Source organism: Hipposideros armiger, unplaced genomic scaffold (genome assembly GCF_001890085.2).
Source record: "Hipposideros armiger isolate ML-2016 unplaced genomic scaffold, ASM189008v1 scaffold_29, whole genome shotgun sequence".
Lineage (NCBI taxonomy): Eukaryota > Metazoa > Chordata > Mammalia > Chiroptera > Hipposideridae > Hipposideros > Hipposideros armiger.
The window spans coordinates 596,778-623,000 of record NW_017731379.1 but is presented as its reverse complement, the minus strand read 5'-3'; the positions used below and the strand labels follow the sequence as shown (position 1 = coordinate 623,000).

General features: G+C 42.9%; 1 protein-coding gene across 1 annotated transcript in view; it reads right to left on the bottom strand.

Moving 5' to 3' along the window:
- Positions 1-6,456: 6,456 nt before the first annotated feature.
- ANKFN1 (ankyrin repeat and fibronectin type III domain containing 1) overlaps positions 6,457-26,223 on the bottom strand; it is a 348,704-nt gene continuing 328,937 nt past the window's right edge. The window contains exon 20 of the mRNA XM_019636795.1: positions 6,457-13,912. Within this exon, the coding sequence (XP_019492340.1) occupies positions 13,116-13,912 (797 nt within the window). The 3' untranslated portion in view covers positions 6,457-13,115. The remainder of the gene's footprint in view (positions 13,913-26,223) is intronic.

Genomic DNA, 26,223 nt, shown 5'->3' with positions numbered 1-26,223 from the left:
TGGATGGGATCTTTCAGAAATCCGGGAAGGCAGACCCTAATGGCACCTAAAGACTAGAGCAGGGCTGGCTGGGTTGAGTGGAAGATACCAGAGTCTTACAATCAAGAGTGTATTTTAGGGCCGGCCGAGTGGCTCGTTGGTTAAGAGTTGGTTTGGGTCGCCAGCTCTGAGCAGCAGGGCCCCAGTTCACTCCCACATGGGGGCCAGTGACACTGCCCTCTACAGCTAAGATGCTGAACAACAGCTCGACCTGGAGCTGGGCTGCTGTGAGTCGCTGGCAACGGCATAGGCTGCAGCCCCTGCTGCAGTGGGCTGCCATGGGCTACCGCATATGGCCGGCAGCCAGCGTGAGCGGCTGTCCAGAGGCTGGCGACTGATCTGCCTCACCCGGGAAGAGTGCAATGATAATACCAACATGGGCCAGTGAAGCAACATCCTCCACAACTAGACTGAAGAACAAAAGGACAGCAACTTGTCTGTGCCCCTCCCCCAATTCCCCAACAAAATCTTAAAAAAAAAAAGTGTATTTTAAAACAGCCACAAACAAAAACCTGCTCAAGCATTTTCTGCATGTGAGAAGCCAGATGTCACCTGCTGACCAGGATTACTTGCTTTTGGAGAGCTATTTGGATCTGGTATTGGGGGTAAAGATTCTTTCTGATGGACTAAAGCTACTGGCTCCAGTCCTATGCTGAGGAGCCCATGGACACTTCTCAGAGGTTTTCTTCGTTCACTAAGGCAACCAATTCAATGGTGTGCCTGGGACAGTCCAGGGTCCTCAGTCTTGGGCACGTTAGATGGCCTTTCTCTCTCTTGGATCACTTGCTCTGGGGAAGCCGGCTGCCATGCCATGAGGACACTCCACAGCCCTATGGAGAGGTATTGAGGCCTCCTACATCTTGATCATTAGCCCTACATGGCTAAAGCTGTTTAAAAAAAAGAAAATATGCCATGACCATGAAAGTTGCCCTCAGTGGCTGGGGGTTATTCTTGATTATTTAAGGCTACAATTCTCTAACTTTGCTTTTATGGAATCTTGATGTTCTGTGAACTGGAAAGAGGGTGTTTTTACCATTAAAGTTGAATAACAACTACTTTTCTCAATTAGTAGGAAAGAAAAAATTAAGATGGCAGTAGAATTTTATCAATTTTCAGTCCTCCATCCCAATACAACCTCTTATCACTTAACTACAACCTTATGATTTGAAAATATATAATAAAATGATCTTTTAAATTAAAACTTCATATATGGGTATCATGGTATACCATAAAAAGCTATGATTTCCCATGGGTTTCACTTTTAAAGTGATTATCTTGATGCCATGTTATATAGGTACACTTTGGAAAGTTATAGAAAGGGGGGTCATATGTCCCAGCTTCCTAGGGACAGTCCCTGGTAAGCCCGTGTCCCAGGGTCTGTCCAGTTAGTAACCATTCTCACTATCGAAAGGGTTCTAGTTTGGATGTTCAATTATATTTTCATCCTAGTTTGGGGGACCTGGTAGGAGGGAACTCTTGCTTTCTTTTTTTAAGCTAATGTTTGCTAGATACATGCCAGGCATTGATTTGACCACTTTCTACACGTTTTCTCATTTAACCCTTATGACCATTACTAGGTGCTATTAGAGATAAAGAACTCAAGTCCCAGAAAGATTAAATAATTTCCCCACATTTAAGAAGCTTGTAAGTAGCCGAGGTGGGATTAGAACCCGCGTCTGGTAAACTCCAGAGACTGTGTGCTTAGCCAGTGCATGCTCACCTTCAGCCTTTTGTATTAGCAAGTGACCATTTGCTATTTGCAAGTGAAATACTGGACTCGAGTCCCAGGTGCCTGAAATCCTCAAGAATTCCAAGGAAGCAGATGCAACCTCAAGTGGCCAGTGGAGCTTCCTTCTGGGGTAGGGAAAATGAGCTATCTGTACTCATCTGAGCATTTCAGAGACCCCCAAGGGATGCCCTGTCTGTCCCTCATTAGTAGAGCTGCCTGTTTACAGGCACGCTGAGATTTTTATTTTTCCAATTAAAGTATAACGAATTTGCTAAGCTTGTGTCCCACATAGCCCTGCCCGTTGGGTGTTTTGTGGGGTAGATAAAATGAAGTGTGAGTCCAGTGGCCTGCCCTGGGGTGAGAAGAGAAAAGAGCAGATCTGTGTGCGTCCTAGCAGCCGGCAGCTCTCTCTCTGCTGTGGCCTGTTCTGGCACTGTGGGCCAAAGTAGCCTTGGAATTGCTTAGACCTGCCTCTGTGCCTTTAGCTGTCCGGGTAAAAACATCACCTCTCTGGAGGCCTGTGCTGGAGCACAAACCCACGTATTGTCTGGCCCCTGGCAGGCTGGTCTGTGGAGGGGACACTCTAAGAGCTCTATTTTAATCTTTTGGAGCTGGGCCAGGGTAGGAATTCAGCTGCCAGCACCAGGCTCCCCACCCCCATGCTCTCGCCCCAGTCCCTGTACCGCTACCCCTCCTGGTTTCATTCGCTCTGACCTCCCATCATGAGAGGTGCTGGTGTTCTTTATTTCGCCCTTTCTCTTTTTTAAACTACCAGGGCTCTTTCATTGATTTGACCTCCCAAAGTGAGGCAGACCAGGGCTCCTCAGCGGGCTACTTGGGGCTCAGAGCTGGCATGAGGCCAACCTTTGAATCCTGAGATTTACCTCCAGATGTGTGTGCCTCTGTGCTTGTGTGGACGGGTGTGTTTGGGTTGTGTGTGTGTGTGTGTGTGGCGGGGGGGGGGCAGAGATCTGAGTGTGTGGGTGCATCTATATGTGTTCTTTATATCTCTATGACTTTCCTCTCCATGTGAAGAAAATGATGGGGTGGGAAAATTGAGGGGAGGAGAGGATAGAAGGGAAAGGAAAGGGTGGCTCAAGTCCATGAACTTCCCCTTCCCCTTTCGCCAACAATACTGCCCCAGCTCGAGTCAGGTAATTTCAGCTGTCTCTCTAACCAGGTCTTCCTATGCCTCCCCTGAGTCGCTTGGCTCTATTTCTCTGGGTAAGAATAAGTAAAGAGACCACAAGGTATAATGGGCATGAGACTCCTTGAATTCCAAGTCCAGCTCTGCCACTTGTTGGTGCTATGATATTGGGTATGTGACCTCCCTTCCTTTGAGCCTCAGTTTCCCAATCTGTAAAAGGCGATATAATGCTACCAACTTTCACAGAAAGTAGACTAAATGGCACTCAAAAGATGACCCATGATGTTAGCTCCTTTCTGGCTTACCCATCCCTTCCTGGGAACAAGGCCTAAGGCAGCGGTGGGTTTGGTCCCTGACCCCAGGGAAGAAGCCCCCAGCTGAAGACGCCCCCAGCTGGAAAGGAGGGCGATGTTCTTCCTGGAGGGGTGGGAGGGGGAAGAGGGTGTGGACCTCCCTCTCCCACCCGGAATCTCCCATCTTCTCTCACCCCCATCCCTCTGGCCTCTGCCAATGATGTGCATTTTCCTCTCTGCACCGGCCTCCCAAACTGACTCATTACCTCGACAGGGTAGCAACTTCCAAAACAAAACTTTTTCAACCAAGGAAAATATAACTATGGGGAGGAAAACATTTCAGTATCAGGCCTCCTGGGAACCGAGGAAATGTACTGAACGTTTGTCAGAGAATGATGCTGTTCTGACTTCACAGACTTCACTGAGGGCAGAGGGAGAACAATGCCTGGCTCTTGGCCTCAGCCAAGACAAAATGGACCAAGGAGGTCCAAGGTGGTGCTCAAGTTGCCCCAAACTTGGAAGAGTCAAAGGTGTGTCCAACATCATGCCGCAAAGCAGGTCCCACCATGGTATGACAAACATCCTACGTAAAGGGGAACCCGTGCTCTGTCCCATGACAATCTCTCATCTTCCCTTCCACCCCAAATGAGATGCCCATCGAAGCCTCGCTGGTTGGCAAAGGGCCTGCTTGCTTCACTCCTGGATTCTGGGAAATGGCTACTGGAACACATTCCACACTTAATAACAGTGCCCCCTGGAGTTGTGCAATACTTTGGCCCTTTCCAGGACACTCTAGGGAAGGGATGTCAGGGTAGTGATTGAGCAGGATCTAAGGGAACAGCTGGTGGGTGACACTGGTGCCAAGTCAGGACGCCAGGGAAGGTCCAAGGAATGTTCCGGATCCCATCTGCTGTGATTCCACAATGGCCTGTACAGCCACAGACTGGGGAACTGAACTAAATGGAACTGTTTTCTGAGAGAGAGCCTGGCGTCAGGGTGAGGCAGAAGAAGGAGTTTCTTTGGGGAGAGGGGCAGAATATTAGGAAGGGATGCTGAACGCGGATTCGTCAGTTACCTTCCTTCTCCACTGTCCTTTAGCTACTATAGACTCAATGTCATCTCCTACTTATCTTCCACCACCTACCCTCCCCACCAAGAGCAGTGAGAGCACAGGACATCTCAAAACAGACACTCTGAGGAGAATCCCTACTCCTCCCTGATAGGCACTCAATGCACTTTAGAGTCATTGAGGGTTTTTTTAAAAGATTTTTATTGGGAAATTGGGGGGATGGGAACAGCGCTGGGGAATTGGGGGATGGGAACAGACAAATTGCTGTCGTTTTTTTTGTTCTTCAGTCTAGTTGTGGAGGACGTTGCTTCACTGGCCCAAGTTGGCACCATCATTGTGCTCTTCCCGGGTGAGGCAGATCAGTCGCCGGCTTCTGGACGGCCGCTCACGGCGGCTGCTGGCCCCTCACGCTGGCTGCTGGCTACACACGGTAGCCCATGGCAACCCACTGCAACAGGGGCTGCAGCCTACGCCATCGCTGGCGACTCACAGCAGCCCAGCTCCAGGTTGAGCTGTTGTTCAGCATCTTAGCTGTGGAGGGCAGTGTCACTGGCCCTCATATGTGGGATCCGAACCGGGGTCCTCTGGCATCCCAAGCCAGTTCTTAACCATTGCGCCACTCGGCCAGCCTGTCATTGAGTTTTAAAGCTGAACAAGATTCTACACATTTGATGATGTCTTCATCTGGAAGTTCAGAGAGAAGTGTCACAGAGTGCCTGAGCCTAAGCTAGAACACAAGCCTCATGGGAAAAGGGTCTGTCTCCTTTGTTGTCTTGTTTGGCTTCATCTGTGTTCATTATCTGCAGGTCTAGAAATGTCCCTTCCCTGTCTGTCTATGCAGGGTGTCTGTTCCAGAGAGTTTTCAGTGGCCAATTCAGGCATTGTTTTTCCGTTCTGATAGGACCTAAGTCAACGGCACATGGCACACTTGAAAGTCACGATTCCTGGGGCCTAAAATTCACTTTCCTGAGTCTTAAGCTCCTTATTTGTAAAACAGTGCTAAAAGTTTTCGTTCTGATCACAGGGCTGTCGTCAAGCTCAAATAGGATGGTGCTTATGAAAGTGTTTTATAAACATACAGGAGATTACAGTTATCAAAAATTTGAGGGAGGAAATGGTGTGTACAAAAAAGGCCTTTTTGGGCACTGGGACAAGACTTTTGCAGGTTTTCTGGGTACTCAGAAGGTGCAGCCGGGATAGGTGATTTGCACACCAATCTCCACGGTGCTCAAGCACCGGGCAGGATATCGTGACATTCCGATAACTGCTGGCTGTCTGGAAGTGCGTCCTGCACCAAAAAGAAAGAGCAGGTTTCTCCCCAGGCCCTCTGCTTCCTTTTGGGGGCTGACCTCAATCAAAGCATGGTGGGTGGTGGAACTTTTCAGGAAGTCCTCAACAAATACTTTCAAGGTATCCTGAAGGGACACACTGAACTCCATCTGAACTATTTTAGAGAGCCTCAGGCTGGTAGGCATTTGGGAAGGCCCTTGAGTCCATTTCTTTATGGAGAAGTTAAGCAATTTATGGGCATTGACCTGATTTGAAGTGATCTCTTTATCAGCTTATCACTCATTTAAGAAGTATTTGTGCCAGGGGCTAATGAAAGGTGTTGGGAATATGGTGGCCACCAAATACACACAAACAAGAAAAAAAAAAAACCACGTAGTTGGTTTTGACTCAGAGTATCTGATCTAGGTTAGCGTACACCTGGTACCTAACTTACTCTAGCCTGTGTCTAATATCAGTCCTTTCTGTGGCCTACAACTTCACTCAGTGATTGACAGAACAAGCATCATCAACATCATTATTATTGACAGAACAAGGAGCATTATGCAAATGTGAAAATGCCATACGCTACCTGATGAGAAAATATATTTTCACATTCAAGAATCATTACAAAGATCTAACTTACTTGACAGATAATATTAGACAAGAGGATTTCATTGTAAGTTTTTTTTTCCTGTCTGATAGTCACTGTTAATCAATAAGAAACTCTTGGTTTAAACTTGCCTAATTTCCTAACATGATTTTTAAAATTATTATTATAAAGAAGAAATTATTTCTTGTTGGCAGATAAAATACTGGATATTATTCGGCATACCTTATCAAGGGCTTAGCATCCAGCGAAGGCATACTTCTTACTTAGCAGCTTACACTTGAAAGGCCTCCTCTTAGTTTGTATTCCATGCTGTCCCTCCCCCAAGACCTCCTCGGGAGTATTCATAGAAGAAAGGGGATATTAAAGAGCAATGTCATCTGTTTGGTTTGAAAAAGAAGGTAAACTTTTATTTAAAGACAGAATTAGGAAAAGAAAGTAATGGTTTACCTAGAAAGATGACAATTTACAGAAGGAAAACAGCACATTCGGCCAGGACAACAAAGCAGCTCTCTGAGGCTGTCGGGAAAGCTGACCACAAACATGCCAATAAAGAGTTGAATTTGTGTGTGTGTGTGTGTGTGTGTGTGTGTGTGTGTGTATTGAAAAGAATTCTGTAAAATGGTATAAGACAAATATACGTTCCAAAGCAGCGTATTTCCTGTCCGTGGGAATTCAGGAGAACCTTTGTGGAGGTTCCTGGGATTGAAGGAATCTCTTTGTAGGGTTCTCAAACACAGAAGAAATCTCAACCGTTAGCCAGAGGAAGCAAGGGTAAGGGAGGAGCTCTGGGGTGTGGGAATAAAGGGGTAGAGAAATGGAGATAGGCCAGCACATGCAGAAATGCACCGAAGACATTTAAACATGCACGCAGGGGAGGGCGGAGCAGGTTAAGATGTCCAAGCTCCTGGGTGCAACTTGGTGAGAGTATTTGCAAAGGCAGCCTGCTCCTTTATTTTCAATATTTGGCAATAGCCAATTATGCCAGAGAAAGAACCCAAATGACGTGATCAACCAAGGGCCAAAGGGTCAGACTTTTCTGATAATTGTCAAAACAATGCCCCAAATAATAACTTCCCAAATTTCAGTGAGAAGATTTTAGAAGCTCAGGCTAAAAAAGGTCTCCACTGAGACTTGGAAAAACCATCAGGTAAGCCAAGTGCTGACAATTCTTTTTGTTATTTAATTGTCATTTCCCCACACTGAAGACAAAGGACTTGGGACTTGGTCTTTAAAGAGCAAAAGATCTTATGAAGAATCAAAAAATATTTTTGATTTCTTCACCCTTCAACTAGATTTCAACAACATCAGGTTAGATATAAAGTATATTAGTATTAGTCAACGCTTACGAAAGTCACTCCTTCTGATAGCTAAGATTTCTTCTGTTGGCAAGTTTTCTTTCAAATACAATCAAGGCAGGTAGGGAATTATCAAAAATACTTGCCATTACAAAAATTAACTTAATTCTTGTTAACCTCCGACCTCTTGTTATAAATTGGTAGGTTGAAGAGGCATGCATTTTACCAGTGTTGTTTTTAATTGAGAGTACTGGCCATTTATAATATCCTTTAAAAATTTTCAAATAGTTTGCAAAAGTACATACTACAAAATATTGTTTCAAGATTGAAAGTCACATTTAACACACCCTACATGATTCATCTGTACAGTTACAAAGGTTTAAAGCACACAAAATTGTGCAGATAACATACCCAAGTCTAAACTTTTACATACACTCAGTTGCATACATAGCAACAAGTTTGCAATACATTCTGAACAAATAACCAATAATCAGCCAAATGACTATGTACACATTAGGCAGGGAGCAATTAAACACTGCCTAATAGAACATTACTTAAATTACTTTTCTATGAAACACCCCTCCCCCACCACACACACACACACACACACACACACACACACACACACACACACACACTTTAATTCTTTTTCCATCAAAAACATTAAATTGATGCTTGTGACCACATACATGGGAAATCCCCAAACATCTGGTTTGTTACAGGGCAAGAAGCAATACAGCAACTCAGAGTGACTTAACACAACAATTTGCCAGACTTGGTTTTTATAAATCAGCTACTGGATAGTGGTTACTGTGAAAGCAAATTCAGACTTTCAAGGCTGAAGGAAGAGGAGCAAAGAGTATTAACTAATAGCTTCATAACATTTGCCACTAAGTTAAATACAGGCTTTTGTTACAAATGAAAAATGTAAATATCTGGAGGGGAAAGGCTCTAGGATGATATTTAAAACAATAATAAACCTCCTATTTCCTTTATCAAAATAGAATATTTTCACAGTCTACCTATCTGATTGTTAAAACAAAACTAACTGTCCTTTTGAATAACCATTTTACAAATGCATTATTAATGGAAATAGAAGAAATAATTGAAAAAAAACACCCAAATATAACTACTGTGTGCAGCTGTGGTGGAAAAACCAGAGACCCGAAATATGGCAACATCAGTGCTTCATAAACAGTCAATGGATTTTTCTAAAAATACTTTTTGCTAATGGCAAAGTTCAACACCTCAGAAAAACTCTGAATTAAGATCTTAGAATAAGTTTCCAAACTGTACAACATAGTTTCAAATACACTACCCTTGTTGTTTGTAAGGCCGCATTGAAGTTGAGCTTAACAGTCATGAGCCATGTGTTTGAACATCTTATGAGAGGTGACCCGCAAAGAAACAAGTTTTTGCCTTGTTCACCCTGCTACCTGTGAAGAGGTATCATTGCCTTCCCAAATAGCTCCTTAAAAAAATGTCCTTAAAGGTATGACCAGGAAAAAAAAAAAAGTTCAGATTCGCTTTACTGAATTATCTGGAAACATAGTTAGGCTTTATAAAGTGAAAATGTAGCACTTTCAATTCTCTGAGAGTGTTCTCTTGTTAATCTACAACTACCCTCTCCAACTGGTATGTTATAGTTCAATAAACAAACATACCAAGAGCTGCACTTTCTCTGCTGTAGCTCTGCCGCGCGTACAAAGCTGAGAGTTGTAGAATAATGGCATTTTCTTTCTAACAAGTGTCAATTTTAAGAAGTCAGTGAGTTCTGTGTGCTGTTGACATAACTAGGGGACTTAAATGCACTGAAGACCCCTTAACAGCTTGAGCTGATAGTTCTCCAAGAGAAAGTGAGAACCTCTTGGGTAGTGTGTGAAGAACAAGAGGAAGCCAAGGACTTGGGAGTTTCCGGTATGCCTCCTTTAAAATTGTCAAGTGAAGAGCTCAATGCCCACTGGGGCGCACGTTCGTGTGGCAGGATAACAATGAATGAGAGGCCAGTCCTCTTTCCCACTTGTCTGGCATGCTCTCCTGGCAAGGATGGGGTAGGTGTTTGCCAGGTGGCTCCTGGACAGGGTCTTTTTAGGGGAGTACAACAAGGCTTCAGTCATTGCTTTTCATAAAGTGCTTTGGGATCCTTTGGGAAAGGGAGCTAGAGGAATACTGTTACTAACTGGCTTCAACTTTCAAACCAAATGGAACCATTTTCTCCAGTGTAATTATTGCTTTGAGCATGAGTGAATGTTTCTAAAAAGGAATGGGTCTCATCTTTAACTACCCACTTTGAAAAATACTCATTCCCTAGAGTGAATGTTTTTAATTACTGTCTCCCAGGTACCCTTGCCAATGAAGAGGATATGATAGCTTTGTAAATGGTTGGAAGCACATCCATTGATGCCTTGCATTTTCCAGGCTGTCCACCCTTATGAATAGACAGCAAGAGTGAAATCAAAGATGTTTGGCCCAACGTGCACTATGTTGGCCTGGCTGAGGAGACGGGCTCCTGCCTCTTCTAAGACATTGATGAAAAGATGTATGGTTATGGTGGCTACACGCATGTCAGATTGTGAGCTCCTTGCGGCCTGAGGACATTTTATACTTGATTCTTTTGTTCCCTGTGGGACTTAGAATAGAGGCAGACATATGGGAGGGTCAATAATTTTTGAGGGTTTTCACAAATGACAAGAGCTGGATAATACAGGTAGAATTAAGCATGTTAGAAAAACCATGGAAAAGATCTGTGATAGGAAAGTCCAGAGACTCTCAGTTTGGACTTTAAAAGAAGGAAAGACAAAGGTCCATCATATCCTAAACCAAACCAAACCAATAAGATGAGACAAGACAAACAAACAAACAAAAATCCTCACTGTAAAGTTTCTATAATGAGAAGTCTGGCCAAATGAGCCCAGGACTGTGAATTAGAGAACACAATGATCTCCTAAAAGAATGTATGAATTTCAACTAGGCTCACAAGATGTTGCCAAGTGGAGGTACGGGAGCTACTTGAACAAATAGCTAGTTATTGAGGATATAGCATCCGCTTTTATGTAGGAATATTGCTAGGAAAACACATTTTTCAAGTTGATTAAATGTGCCCATTGAAACCTAATGTGCATTATTCATTTCATGGGCATGCATCTCTTTCCCTCATAGAAGGTGAAGAAATAACCCCGTGTCCCCAATATAAATTAGGGGATTTAAATTTAATGCAACTTTACTTCATGAGTCAATTTGGTCCAGCGTACCAGAACTTGCTGACCAAATGAGGGGCCCAAGGGTAGGTCAGTCTCTGCTTTTGCTGCCTGTCAAATGTCTCCTATCTAATTCACAGTCACAGACTTCCTTCTGTGCTACCAGAAAGGTCATGATCAAAGAATCATTTGGTTTCTTAGCTCCTGACAATTCCAGCATCTCATCTCACACGTATTTAACATATATCATGTCTTACAATGAGAAATAAGTATAATAGCAACTAACTGCAGGTGACTCTGTCATTTTTGTTATTAAAGGGAAGTCATACGGTAATTTTAAATGACATTTCTCCCAAATTTGGTTTTTTTAAATTAATTAACTTAGCTTAGATGTCTATTATGTGAACTTTGTATTTCCTGGCAACAAGGATCTCTGTGATATTGGAAATCTGTTAGATAAACGTTGAAAAAAAAAGAGTTGAATTTGGAATTAGAAGTAGCTTAGATAATCTGCAAACTAGATAAGTAGCCTATAGACAATCAAGAGTTGACTAAGTATGTGCCAATCCCCAATGGGAGAGCCTGCTACAAAAATGGTTCTGGATTTTGACCCTCACTGAGACTAAACTAGCTCTTTGACCTTGAGCAAGTCACTTAACCTCTTTGTGCCTTAATTGTATCATCTGTAAATGCAAGGACTCAGACTAATTTTGTAGTCCCTTCTAGCTCTAACACTCCATATACATAGAATTCACTCAGAACAGAAGAAAACTGCCTTTTAAAATCCTGTCAGGCATGGAAAAGGAGCTGCAGTGATTCTGATCAAGATTCTTGGGAAGGTTCATTGAGTATAAAATCTCTTAAAAAAATAAAGACTGAGCTCTGGGCTTCAGTTTTCTAATGACCATAGGCCATGGGCCAAATCTGTACCTTTGCTCCAGGGTAATTATTTATGTTTAAATCAAATGTTTTAAAAATGGAAGGAATCGGAATAACATTGTGAACAGGGGACTTTGTATGAACTCCCATGAGGACAAATGGTAGAACTGTGAGGATAGGAGTAGGGCCATAAAGAGCAATATTTAACCAAAATGCCTATGAAGCAGAAAAGGACCATTTAGAATCCCAGTGAACTGAATGGGTCTTGGCTCCAGGAAATGAGCGAAGGCTCATGCCTTTTTGAATACACCGTGTGATCTCTCTGTGATTTGGGTTTCTCCTCCGGGAGAAAGGCAGGTGGGAGGCAATAAGTCTGAGGCAGGATTTTCAGGTGTCTTTGAGCACAGTCTCAGAACCACTGTCAAGCCTTCTAAGGAAAGATTCTCCCTGAGGCTAATGGGTCAGCTGATTTCAGAGTAAAACTGACTTTGGAAGGGGTGGATTAAAGAGGGGAAGGCAGCAACCCAAGCCCTGGACAATCTGTCCTGTCACCTGTGATATGGGGGTGAGTAGATGTGCTTATGTGACTATAAGGATTCCACCACTGCCTGGCCATAGTTGAAGGGCATTTTCTTGTTTAATGGCAAGTCCATGACCTGAGAAATCTGGAGCAAACCCATTATCATTTTCAGACACACAGCCCCCATGGACTTACTTTAGGACTGTAAAGGAAATACATTTTTGCTCATCTCTCTCCCTCCTCTTGTCTATAATCCAGGCTTTTATTTAATTCGGCCATCTCTTTGCACTCTGGAATAATATACGGCCCATTTCTGTGCTTGAATGGGAGCTGACTGTGCAGGAAGGGCTGCTTCCTGCATTATTCTATGTTTGCAAGACAGAGCTAGAAGAGAAGCGTTCTCTATTTTTGTTTCTGGTGACTTCCACACAGAGCCAAGTGAAGAAAAGGCCTGTCCAAGGCCTCTTTAATCAGATCAGTGCTGATGGATAAATTGGATTTGGTGAGCCCCTGAGAACCCTGCACTTTGGAATGACTTGGTTTAGCTGACGGGGAACTCAGGGCAAATCCACTTGACCCTGTGCCCTAGAGAGACAACCTGGGCTTCTTTCTCTCAAGCTCTTCTAAAACTTTGGAATGGAGAGAAAAACAATGCTAATTTTATTTTCATCTATAGAACTCCTCCTACCAATCACAAATTTATGAAAGATCCCTAAATCCAGGGGTCAGATTACAAAGCCAGCTACAGAACTGAGGGTGGCTCGTTGGGCTGCCCTACCTCAGTCGCAGGTGCCACCAACAGAGTGGCATGTTTGAACTGTTGTGTCCAGGACTCCATGTTGGTGCAAAAGCTCCTCTATGCCCTTTGTAAGGTGAACTGGGAATGCCACTGGCAACTCTTGCCTCTATCCCAACTCTTCCCTTAAAAAGAGAACCTTGAACCTAGAACCTATGGATTTTGAATAGTCAAACCATTTGAAAATGGATGGGGGACATGGCGGGGGCAGGCTGGGTGATAGGAAATGCAGGGACTTGCGGTGGATCAGTGGACAGCCAGCTGTGGCCTCCTTACAGCATGCTGCTGAGTATTTCTGACACCGGGGACGTGGTCGGACCCTCTGGGCTCATCTCTGGGTTGGTGGGGCTGGGCAGGCCGGAATGGTCTCCAGGGGGCGGGCTCAAAGCTACCCAGGGCTTTGTGTCCGCCAGGGCCTCGGGGTAGGGCTCCACGTAGATGCGGCGTACCGAAGGCCTTGGGTCTTGGAGGCTGCTCTTCCGCTCCTCCGGGAGGCTCGCGGTGTGGGCCAGCGCCAGGCCCCGAGGCCCATCGGGGGCGGGACTGAGTCGCTCGGCCTCCCCGGGATGCTGGGCCAGATCGCAGGCTTGGGACAGGTGCTGCGTGTAAATGCCCTCCGAGAGCGACAGGGACTGCGTCTCGCTGTGCATGCGCAGCCACCGGTGGTGGCGGCTGAAGCCGCCGTAGTGCTGGTGCTTGGTGAGCTTCCGCTTTCCCAGGAAGCCCAGCGGCGGCCGCGCGCCCGGCGCCATCTTGGTGTGGTTCTTGGGCGCGTAGCCCGTGAGGCTGAGGCCGTGGAGCAACTCGGCACAGGAGTGGTTGGGGTCCGGCCCCGGAACCTGGCCTTGCGGGTCCTGGCCCGGCCCCAACGTCGTCTTCATGTCGTGCACTTGCAGGACGTCGGGGGCGCTGCCGCTTAGGCCGCTTAGAGCCTGCTGGGCGATGTCGTGCGACGACAGGTAGACCAGGTCCAGGTCTCGGGGGCTCAGGGCGTCGCTGGAGTCGTAGTCACTGTCAGTGGGGAGGAAGACTTCCGAGCAGCCTTCTTCATCAGAACAGGGCTGTGAGTCTGCAAAGCCAGAAACTGAGGTTAGAAAAAAGGGAAGCTCTGAGCCGTGTGGCCGAGAACCACCCCCCGCCTCCCATGTGTACACGGGCCCTGTGCTTCGTTGAATGGTCTGCTTTCAACTCTTGAAATTATTAACCATTTTTTGAACAAGGCGCCCCACATTTTCGTTTTGCATCACGTTTTGTAAGTTACGTAGTGTTCTTAGCTTAAGGGAAAGGAGGGGGCGGGGCCCTAACAGGGCCAACCTGGGCAGCAACAGAGGAGAACGAGTCCTCGGTCCCCACAGGCGATTGTATTATTCACTGGGCATTTGTAGAGAGGATGAAACAGGACACAAAGCTGGAGGTTGTTCATTTATCCATCCCCTGTTCTTATTTCAGAGATGAGTTTTGCATTTGATAAAGGAGCAGGAACTTAAAAGGGGGAAGGAAGAAAAGGAGGGCACTGTGGCGGCTGAAGTCAGGTAAGCTTGGTTTCAAATCCTTGCTGGATCTTGGGAAAGTGACTTAGCTTTCCTGAGCTTCAGTTTTCTTATCTGTAAAATTGGGATGATAGCAGAACTGCTTACTTAGGGTGACTAAAACATAAACTGATTGTGTATATAAACACCACGTTGTCAGGTGTTTAAAAAGAAAAACAAAAGGCCAAAGAAAAGACAGAAGTGAATTGAGAGGCAAAAATAAGCCTCAAAGTGCATAGTATAATGATAAGTGAGCCACGAGTTTAGTTCTATAGATATTTGACTTTTAATGCACTAGTTAAATCCTTTTGTACATTTCTGCAGGGTAAGGACTGTCTTAAAATTCTTTGAATTTCCCACAGAATTCAGCCCATTGTAGGTACTTGGTTAAATATATACAAATTTTGAAAACAGGCAAGTTATCCTAGAAAGAACAAAAAAATCTCTAAGCTACAAATCTGAGATAACCCCAATTAAAAAATCTACATAGGATTTTTGTTGTTGTTGTTAAAGATTTTTATTGGGGAATTGGGGGAAGGGGAACAGACAAGTTGCTGTCTTTTTGTTCTTCAGTCTAGTTGTGGAGGACGTTGCTTCACTGGCCCAAGTTGGCACCATCATTGCGCTCTTCCCGGGTGAGGCAGATCAGTCGCCGGCTTCTGGACGGCCACTCACTGCGGCTGCTGGCTACACACGGTAGCCCATGGCAACCCGCTGCCACAGGGGGTGCAGCCTACGCCGTTGCCGGCGACTCATGGCAGCCCAGCTCCAGGTTGAGCTGTTGTTGAGCATCTTAGCTGTGGAGGGCAGTGTCACTGGCCCTCATATGTGGGATCCGAACCGGGGCCCTCTGGCATCCCAAGACAGTTCTTAACCATCGTGCCACTCGGCCGGCCCTGCATAGGATTTTTAAATGGAATTTAGTAAATTACTTTTTAAATTCATCTGGAAGAGAAAATTTATGAGAATAGCCAAACTATTTATTTATTTATTTATTTATTTAGATATAATAGGGAGGAGCCTGATTTACTAGATATCAAAACATACTCTAGAGCTTTGGTAATTAAAACTCTGTAGTATTGGTGTACAAATGGACAGATGGATCAATAGAACAGAAAAATAAAGTCCAGAAGCAGTCTTAATTCTGTGTGATAATTTAACATATGGTAAAGATAACATTTCAAAGTAGAGGAGTGAATAGATTATTCAGTATATAGTGTTGGGAAAATTGGTTATCCCTTTAGCAAAAATAATTAGAGAAATTCCTACCTTATATAAAAATAAATTCCATGTAGTTTATATACAATAAGCAAACCCTACAAGTATTACAAGACGATAAATTTATAATTTTGGGGCGGGAAGGTCTTTCTAAGAAAGAAAAGCCCCTAGAAGTAAGAAAAGAAGTGCTTGATGTATTTGACTACATCACAGTTTACTACTTTTTAAAGCAAATGATACCATAAACAAAGTCAAAAGTTAAGTGATAGATTGGAAGAAAATAGTAATAACATGCATAGCAAAAGGTTAATATCCAGAAAATATAAAGTACTATACATTGGTAAGAAGACAATCCAAATGGGGAGAAGATAACCAACACTTCAAAGTAATTAATACAAATGGCATGGTCAATAAACAAAGATGTTCAACCTAGCTAGGCTGTAATTACTAACTAGATAATAATTAGGAAAATATAAGTTGGAACAATGAGGCATTTTTCCCCTTCATCAGATTTGCTAAAAATAATAAGAGTGATAATCTCATGTGTTGGTGATATGTGAGAAATCAGGGATGCTCATACGAGTATAATGATGGCGGGAATATAAACTGGTACAGGTTTTTGGGTAGCAATTAGGTACAGTATATTAAAGTTGTGCATATCATTTGTCCCAGCAAGTCCCTTTTCAGATATCTGTGTTTGAGAAATTGTCATTATGTGTACATGCAGACATGTACATGTTGTTTACTGCAGCATGACTTAATAATAGTGAAAAACGGAATATGTAACCTTGTGGCTGAGACTGCTGTGAAAGGAAGACTTAGAGGCACAAAAACATTAAGAAAAGAAAAATAGTTTAAGAAAAGAAAAACAGTTTACTTGCAAAGTTCTGTAAGGGAGTCCAAATTCAGGACTGGCTTGCTGATTAAAAAATACAAAAGGTATTTAAAGTAAAAACCCACAGGATTACAGGGTTATAGTTAGTCTGCTCATGATGGAAAGTCAGACATGATTATCATAAGAATATTGCAAACTTCAGGGAAAAAATTGTTTTGTTAGAGATTCAGTAATTTTCACAAATAGGATTAAGGTTTCTTCTATTTTAGAGACTAGAACCAGATGTCATACTTTTTTTTTTTTGGCTTGTTTATTTCAGGGGTCAGGGTGTGAAGTACTTTTTTTTTTCTAACTATAGAAGATAATATGTGTGTTTACTCATTGGGAGGACAAGGTTTAAGTTTTGTTCTCTCACTGATGGTTGCTACCCAATATCTATTATCCTTTCTTAAATCTTCAAAAATCTTCAGCTTTGTTTGAGATAGCAATACACTCATGTAAGACTACATTTTTTCATCTTCCCTTGTAGCTAGGCATGGCCATATAGCTAAGTCAAAACTTACATTAATCAAAAACAATGAGACAGAACTGAAGGCCTTATATGAAATTTCCGTAAGGTTACATAAGGGGACCTGGCTTAGCTGGGAGGTAGGCTATCTTGTTTTTCCTCTTTCCTTCCAGTTGCCTGTAACAAAACTTGTTGGCTGGGCTCATGAGGCAACCTTGGAAAAAGAAGCCATGAGCTAGGATGGTGGAGCTAAAATATGGAGCGTGGTCTGAAGACCATGGAATTTGCATAACAACTCTTAAATACCTGCGTCTGGGCTTCTTTTACACAAGAGAGAAATAAAGTTTCTTGTATTTATGACATTCTTATTTGGGTTTTCTGTAACATGGATCCAAACTTAATCCTGACGCAAACCTAAATGTCCATCATTAGCAAGGTGGTTCAAAAATTTGGGCCCATGCATACTGTGGGATATTATCCAGCAACTACAAAGAATGAGGTTAACCCATATATTGTTTTTAAACGATGGCTACCAAAAAGGACTCCCTTTTCTACTTTTTGTTGGTTCTACTAATCTGTTCAAGGTTTCCCTCAAACATAGCCTTCTTTAGGAAGCATCCTCCAACTATCCCAGAAAGTATTTCTTACTTTTCTATGCATCTGTAACACTTTTTGCTTCTATTATTATTTGGCACTTAGCCTGTGTAGACTTGTATTATTAATCTTTTTTAGTGCAAATATAACATCCTCATTGCCTGGTTAGATCAGAGTCCTCATAGGGCAAAGATAGATAATTCATCCTCATTCAACAATGAAGATTCTATTTTGCTTGAACTCCTGTTGTAACAGAAACACTGGGGTTATGCTTGGTGCCTGAGTGAATATAAAACTAGTAAGAAATGATCTGTCTCCAGGGAGTTTACTGTTTTAATGGAGGTAGAGGGGATATATGCATCTGTGAGACTGGAAGGACATACATTTTATAAGTTTAGCAAATAAGATGTAGGTTTATAGGAAAGAGATCACATTTTACTGGGACAGGGTTGATAAAATACTCTGTCATCTCTTGTTTTTTCCCTTCCACTCATTCATTTCTATTCTCTCTGTTAATTTATTTCTTTATCCACTTTCAAAAAGTGATTTGAGGCAGTTTTTATAATAAATGTGCAAACGGTGATGAGGATCAGAAACCAGAGAGGAAGAGGAAATGTAAACTACAAGTAGTCCTGTTTGACTAAAATATGGGAATAGGAATGGAATTTGGGGAAAATGGGGCTACAAAAGTAAGATACCAGCAATTGCACTCTTGGGAATTTATTGTAGAAAAATTAAGGCTTATTTTCATACAGGAACTCATACATGAATGTTCAAAGCAATCTTATTTGTATTAACCCCAAGCTGGAAACTACCCAAATGTCCTTCAGTGGATGAGTGGTTAGTTAGACAGACTGTAGTATATTTATGGAATACTAATTAATAAAAGTAAAGAATCCCATTTATTTAACATTTGTGAAATAATTAGATGAAGAACAGATTAGTAGTAGTCAAGGATACGGATAGGGGGATGGATAAGGCTGTAAACAGGTAACAGAGTTTTATGGTGATGGTACAGTTGAGCGTCTTGATTATGGTGGTGATTACCCAAGGCTACACATATGATACAGTTGCATACAGCTACACAAGCAAGTCTGTGTGCTTGAGTGCTAGTGCGTGTGCATGGGTGCGCGTGCACATGCACACATACACACAAGTATATATATATAACTGGTGAAATCTGGATAAGCTCTGGATTGTACCAGCTTCTTGGTTTTGATATTGTACAAGAGCTGTGTAAGATGTTAACACTGGAGAGGGGCTAGGGAAAGAGTACATGGGAATTCTTGCACATTTCTTTGCAACCTACTGTTTCTGTAATTACTGCAAAATAAATGGTTTAAAGAGGGAATTTAACTTTTGTAAAAGGTAGGACGGAGCCAGAGGAGAGTAGTGAATACCTAGATAAGGAATTTGTGCCTAATTTAGTAGCCAGTGAGTAGTTATTGAAGAATTTTAAGGAAGTAATTGACAAGATGAGAGCTGTGATTTAAGATAATTATGTAGCAGGTAGGATGTGAGATGAACTGGGTGAGGAGGAAACAGCAGGGAGGCCAGCTAGGAGGCTGTGGTCTAAGCTCTGCTTCCTATTTATCTTTTTCAAGCTGTGGGGCTGAGCAAGAACAGAGATTATGTGGAGGAAAATAGAAGTCCAGGAAAGTCATTCAAAGATGTGTATTGGGCACCTATTTTGTGCTAGACAGACATGGTCTCTGCTTTCAAGCAGCTCATAGTGGGTAGATCAGACAACAAACAAGTCAGAAACATATAAGATTAACTTCAAATAGTGGCAAGTTCTATGAAGAAAATGAAACTGGGTTTCATGTAGAGAGACTTGGGAGGAAGGTTCTTTTGATTAGGTAGCCAGGGGAGGAATCTGTAGAAAAGGGAGTTTAGGTGAGCCCTCAATGATCACAAGGAACCAGCTATGTGAAAAGTTTTAGGGAAGAGTGTTCCAGACAACTTGGAGAAGTACAAAGGCCCTGAAGTGACTAGTAGGTTTCAGGCCTCAGTGCCTGGAAGATGGGAGCATCATTAGACCAGAGGAGTTCAAATGCAGCAGGATTGGGCAGTAAAAGAGATGGTGAATTTAATTATGGGCAGGTTGAGTTTGAGGGGTTGGCCAAAACATCCTGGAGGAGACGGAATGGGAGCATGGTGGGGTAGCAGGGTTGAGTAAAGATGTTTGTGGGGAGAGAAGGAACCACTGGAGAGGGAACTGTAGAAGATATGAGTGGTAGGTTGATGGATATAAGGGGTGATCCCTTGTGAGTCCCAGCACTCGCACTGGGCTTCAGTGAAAAAGATGGAAGGACACGTGGTTAGGGAAGAAAATAGATATAGAGATTTTCAACCTAAAAGTTGAGAGTTTGATAAAGGCTTGGACTGAATGAGTTTGATATTCTTAAAACAAGTTTTGGACACTACTTTTCCCAATTTTTAGAGGAAAAAAAATGGGCACTGCAGGGTCTCAGAACTATTGGTTGTTTTTGATGATGGCAAGGATAGGTGCCATCAGGATGATGAGGAAGATGCTGGAAATAAGATCCATGCAAAGTAATGATAATTGACTTTAGTTGAACGCTCTGTTTATCTGATCACTGTTGTCATTTCAGCTGTGCACATGTATTCATTTATCTCCATAATAGTGATAACAATACCTGTTACTGACTTAGTGCTTACTGTGGGCCAGCCATTATGCTAAGAGCTCTAGGTGCTTTCTTATTTAATGCTTACAATAATTCCCATTTTGTAGATAATTATACTGAAGCTTAGGCTTATTACCATTTCCGATTCATATAGCTGAATAAGTGGGAGAATAGGAACCCACATCCAGATTGTCTCACTCCAAAGACCTGCTATACGGCCATTCACCTTAGCATTTCCATGGCTATCCATGGAATCTTCCTGAGGGCTGAGACCTGGTTCATCTACTCCACTTTGTGCAGTACCCACACAAAGTTATATAAATTAAGCTTAGTGAGGACTTTTTGACAATACTGCTGCTAGAGAGTCATGTTGGTCTTGTATGTTTCCTGTATACATACAAGGTCTTGTGTGTAACAAATTGCTACACACTGAGTGGCTTAAAGCAACGGAAATTGATTCTCTCACAGCTCTGGAAGCCAGAAGCCTGAAATCAAGGTGTCAGCGGGGCTGCACCGTGGAGGCTCTCAGGGAGAAGGCTTCCTGGCCTCTTCCAGCTTCTGGTGGCTGCTGGCATTCCTTGTGGCTGCATCACTCCAATCTCTGCTTCTGTTTCTGCACGTGGACTCTCTTCTGTTCCTTATAAACACACTGGTCATTGGATTCAGGGTCCCCCTGGGTAATCCAGAATGATCTTATCTCAAGATCCTTAATTATATCTACAAAGACCCTTTTTCCAAATAAGGCCACATTCACAGGTTCTAGGGGTCAGGACATGAACGTAACTTTTTTGAACCCAGTAGAAATCCGATAGTAAAAATTACTATCACTAGAAGCAACTGCTGAGGAGTTTGTGACACTTCCTTCCTCTTCCCAGCTCATAGTCAGGTCAAGCATGCTGCAAGAGCAGTTTGCACTCCGACCTCTCAACATACAAATAGTGAGCATTTACTGTTTGCAGGAGACTAAGGAGTATGTGGAAGTATGCTTTAAAGGGCTGACATTCTAATATTTCAATAGATCACCATAGTGTAAGACTCAGTCTCTCAGGAAGAGTGTGTGCTGATTTGCCCAGGTGGATTTAGTTGCTCAGTTCTCTTGGCTCTTCTAGCATTTTATTTATATCTCTGTTACTGCATTTATCAAGGTTTACTATAAGTTATTCACCTGCATGTTCATCTCCCTCATTTGAACTATGAACTCTAGAGAGCATGCATTGTGTCTTATTCATTAGTAAATGTTGAAGAAGTCATCCAGTGAAGCGAATGGACTAAGTAAGAAGTCAAGCAACAAGACTCCTGTATTTCCCAGATCATCTAATCTGAACTTGGACATATGAGCAGACAGTGAGGACCTCCTAACTGGACTGTGACTGAATCATCATTGTATTATTAGCCTCTTGTGCTGTATCTGGCACATTTAAAGCTCTCAGTAAAGCATGTTGAATTGAATTGAAACTGGAACAAACATTGAAACCTCGGAGCATCAAGAGTGGTGAAATTTGACTGCCTCTTGAAAACAATACTGAAGCAGCTGGAAAAGATCTAATTTACTTAATTTGCCATTGAAATTCCTGAAAACAATCACCTAAATTATTTTGCTTTATATTTGGTGATACTTGACTTGGTGAGTGAGTCAGCCCCATTGCAGCAGAAAGAACAGTTGTCTTAAAATTAGACAAACCTGGGCTGAAGTCCTGTGTTGTTCCTTGCTGTGTATGTGATCTTGAACAAATCACTTAGCCTCTCTGAACCTTTCTTCATCGGTAGCATGTAGGTAATTATATTGCCTATCTTCCATAGGTGCTTTGAGGGTTAAATTAGTTTTGTTAAAAATGCTTCAAGTGCCTTATAGACAGAAAGTGTTAATATTATTGAGATTTTTTCCACCCTTAAAATAGAGAATAACTAGAAAACATATCAAGAGGTGACATGAAAATACAAACCAGTAATTAGATAAACTTCAAGATTTTGCTGTGAGAATGCTATTCATGATGATGAACAATAATCCCTTGTATGGTATTTTGTGTTGGTGATGATCTAGTCTGGCACTGTATTTCCCAACCTAGGTTTAGTACAGAATTAGTCAATGATGTAACTTCTTTACTATAGCTCCCAGGAGCAAGGGGGAGAGGAGATAAATCAAGAGAAGAGCAAGTTATTATTGTAACCCAGGAAGGAGATGAATAAGGGCTTGGCTATGGAGTGGTACCTATTATCCTGTAGGTTTGTGGACCCACACTTGGGAGACACTGCTCCAGTAATATTTAGGGACTCTAAAGATTTGACTTCCATGCTGGTCATATTACTTATTATAAGACCTAGTGGAACCTATTGCTTAGAGTGGGATCCCTCTCCCAGAACAAGCTGGGAAAATCTCCAGGATGCCAGCCAGGGCACTGAGGAGTTTCCAGGGACTTAGGCCACTGCCACTCCCTCCCTTCCTGGAAAAGAATGCAAAGTGCAGCTTCCTTGTCCAGATCCAGCCATGTGCTCCATTAAGCACTGGTGGCGTCTTGCCCAGTTGTTACTTTAATAAACCTGGTGGTGCTCTTCAGTTTCCCTGAGAGGGCCCAGTGGGCAAGCTAGCACCGGGAGAACTTCGCATTTCCCTCTGGTTGACCCAGGAGCCATCTGATGAAAGCTCTGCCATAGTATTAGTGCTGGCTTAGGAAGCTTGGCTTTCTTGCCATTGTAATGGGTGTTGCAACTCCTGGTCTCTGTGGATCCAGCCAACAACAGCAGAGCGGAGTTGATGTGGATCTTGAGGGCGTTGTGGGGAGATGACATTTCATGAAAGAATAATGGATTTAAAGCTGTTGCTTTTCTCTGAAAAGCAGGGGGCATGGCAAGACACAAAGAAAGGAATAATAAGCAGCATTTACCCTAAAAATATATCTTTACATTTTTCATTTATCACTGTCCAAATTTGTATTTCTTTTCTGTGCTTTGTTGAATCTATTTCCACTGCGTTTGAGTAGAATCTCAATAATTTCTATAGAAAGAATTTTAATAAATCTCTCATCAGGCCTTGGGTAGAACCTCAGGGGTTTGTTCACTTTCTAATTTCCCAAGAGAAATAACATCTTAAGATTCCTATTGATTTTTCAAGCTGTTTAGTTTATGCCATAGTGTTCTTAACATCATCGGGAAAAGGTTACCAGGAAGATTTACATTTGGAAGCTCAGGCTAATCTTCAAATGCATCTGAAGGAAACAACGCCCCTCTCCCCTCTGTTGCCTCACCCATGCGTCACTAGGAGAAATAGCAGTATTGGAAAAAAAAATTACTGCTGCCTGTGACCACTATACCCACAGAAAAGGAGTGGGAAAGAAAATACCCATGTGATGGACCAAATCATTCCACCCCCTGCCTTGCTCTGCCTTTTCTAGGAGCCAACTTTCCCCCTTGGGTCCTTGCGAGATGCTTAATTTTAATTGACTCAGAGGAGTTCTACTTCGTGTTTGAAAACCACACAGAAATGGGAAGATCCCCCCCAACACCCCCCTCCTCCCCTACACACACGCAGATACACGCAAACAAATCTAAGGTACTCAACAGCCTTAAAACAGAATCCTGGGCTGGCACCAGAGGCTTGTGATTCCAGCAGGTTCCTCAGAGGTTAGGGGAGCCCCACCCACACAGATGGAATTGTGTTGTAAACTTCGCCCCGTGAACAACCCGGTGGGGATGTCCCCCTACATGGGAGTTTTTCCTCTTCATAAATGGTTCCAAACAATTACAAGTGGTCACACTAGTGGAGATGCCAGAGCATACAGGAGCAGAGTTCATTGCCCGGCAATGCTTTGGTTTTCATGAGAGGATAGGACACTACACAGCTCTCCCAGCTCTCGGCAGTTTCCCCGTCACTGAGTCCATTTGTCATTTGCTGCCCTCCATGTCTTCGTGTTTCACAGCCCATGGAATCTTGGCTTCAGAGAAATAAATGGACCCTAGAGAGAGTTATGTTTTAAGAAACAGAATGATCACTCACATGTTAAGTTAATAATAAAATCTGAATGTAATTGGCCAGATCCTCCCAGCAGGAGTGTGTGTAACCCATCATCTGGCCAACGTGAGAGTTTGACACTTCTGTGGCACAGGAGAGGCCACCCTCATACAACCAGGGGGGGGGGGTGACCCCACTTAGGACCCTGTGGCCAAGAGAAGATTAAACACCGGGAAAGTTCTGTGAGCAGAGAGGGCAGACGAGAGCTGAGCAGGTGAAAGGAGAATTGAGTTGTTTGTAGAATTATGTAAATTGTGGAATAACAGAGGGCATAGCTATCCTGCCTTTCAAAAATGCCCTTTCAATCCTATACCTCTCTAGCTACTGCCCCCTCTCTTTTTCACTGCCAAGTTTTTGAAAAGAGTGTATCCTCGCTTTACCTCCTGCTCACTCCCTGATCTACTCTGTTTACTTTCTATCTCCTTCCCTTCATAAACTGCGTTCAAGATCACTGATGACTTCCTGTTGAAAACAAAGCAAAACAAAACAAAATGATAGAAGCTTTTCAGTTTTATTTAACCTCTCACTGTCATTTGACATGCTTTCACTTCTGGGGCATTCTCTCTCTCTCTCTCTCTCTCTCTCCCCCCCCCCCCTTCCTTGGTTGTTCCTTGTTAGTCTAAGAAGTCTTGCTGTTCTGTCCACAGGGATCCTTCCATCGTCTCCTCTCCCCACTACACCTACTCTTTAGGGAATCCCAAGCATTTTTTTTGTAGTTACACCATTCATATGTCAGCAATTCTTAAATCTATAGTTCTCTTTCTTGAGCTCCAGACCCCCATACATCCTGTTTTCTACTGAAAGTTTCTTTTAATGTGAAATGTCCCCAAACTAATTCAAATTCAACATGCCCAGTCACCCAGACTTGTTTCTCCTCCAGTCTAATCTTTTTTTGTTAAGTGGCATTATGATATCCTGAGGCAGTCAAGCCACAAAACTTGGTATATCCTCTGTTAAAAGCTTCCTAATCGATCTCCTTGCTTCCAGTATTGTCCCCCTATACACATAACAGCCAGGTTTGATTTTAAAGAGTAATTCAGAGCATATCAATCCTTGCTTAAAAGTTTCCAATGGCTTTTCGTCACAAGTAGAATAAAATCCTGACTTCTTCAAATGGCCCTGCCTGATCTGGCCCCTGCCTTTCTCTCCACCGTCTCTCACTACAACCTTGTTCACTCTGCTCCAATGACCTTGGTCTTCCCTCCCTCACCCACCTCAGAGCCTTCTGCTGTTTTGTTGCCTATTCCAACTCCAGATCTCTGCACTACTGGCTCCTTTTCCCATGGCTGGTTCAAATATAACCTTCACAGACAAGTCTCTGCTGATCAACCTTGTGAACGCAACACTTTCCCTGCCCACCGACTGTTATTTTGTATAACAGGAATTTTCACAATCAGGAAATTATCTTGTTTACGTTTTCATCGTCACTCTTTTTAGAATGGAAGCTCTGTGTGAGCAGAAACTTTGCTCTGTTTATCACTATATTCCTGTTACCTCAAAGAGTGCCTGGAATACAGTGAGTAGCCAATAAATATTTTTTTAAGTGAAAAAGAAAGAAGGAACAATGTACTTGGATTCTGAGTTCAGCCAGGTTGCTTGCAGTTCCTGAACAACAACCTAGTTGTACACTCTGTTTCCCCTGCTGCAATGCTCTCCTTTTCCCCTTTTTTGGTTCAACTCCTACTTACCCTTCATACTTGACTTTGTCACCTCCTCCAGGAAGCTCTCTTTGATCTTATGCGTTTAGGGTTAACACATCCAGTAGACTCCATAGCATCCTATACATATTCTCATCAGAGCACATATGCAATTATCATGAAATTATTTTGTTAATGCATTAGACTAACTTCTGGTAGGGGTGGTATTTTAGCCCTGCAGGAATCTATAAAAATACACTTGAGAAACTCTACTTGAAGAATTCTTTTGTTAAATTATTTGGTAAATCACTATTTAATAAATGGTGTTGGGAAAATTGGACTGACACATGCAAAAAAATGAAACTGGACCACCTTCTTACGCCACTTACAAGAACAAATTCAAAA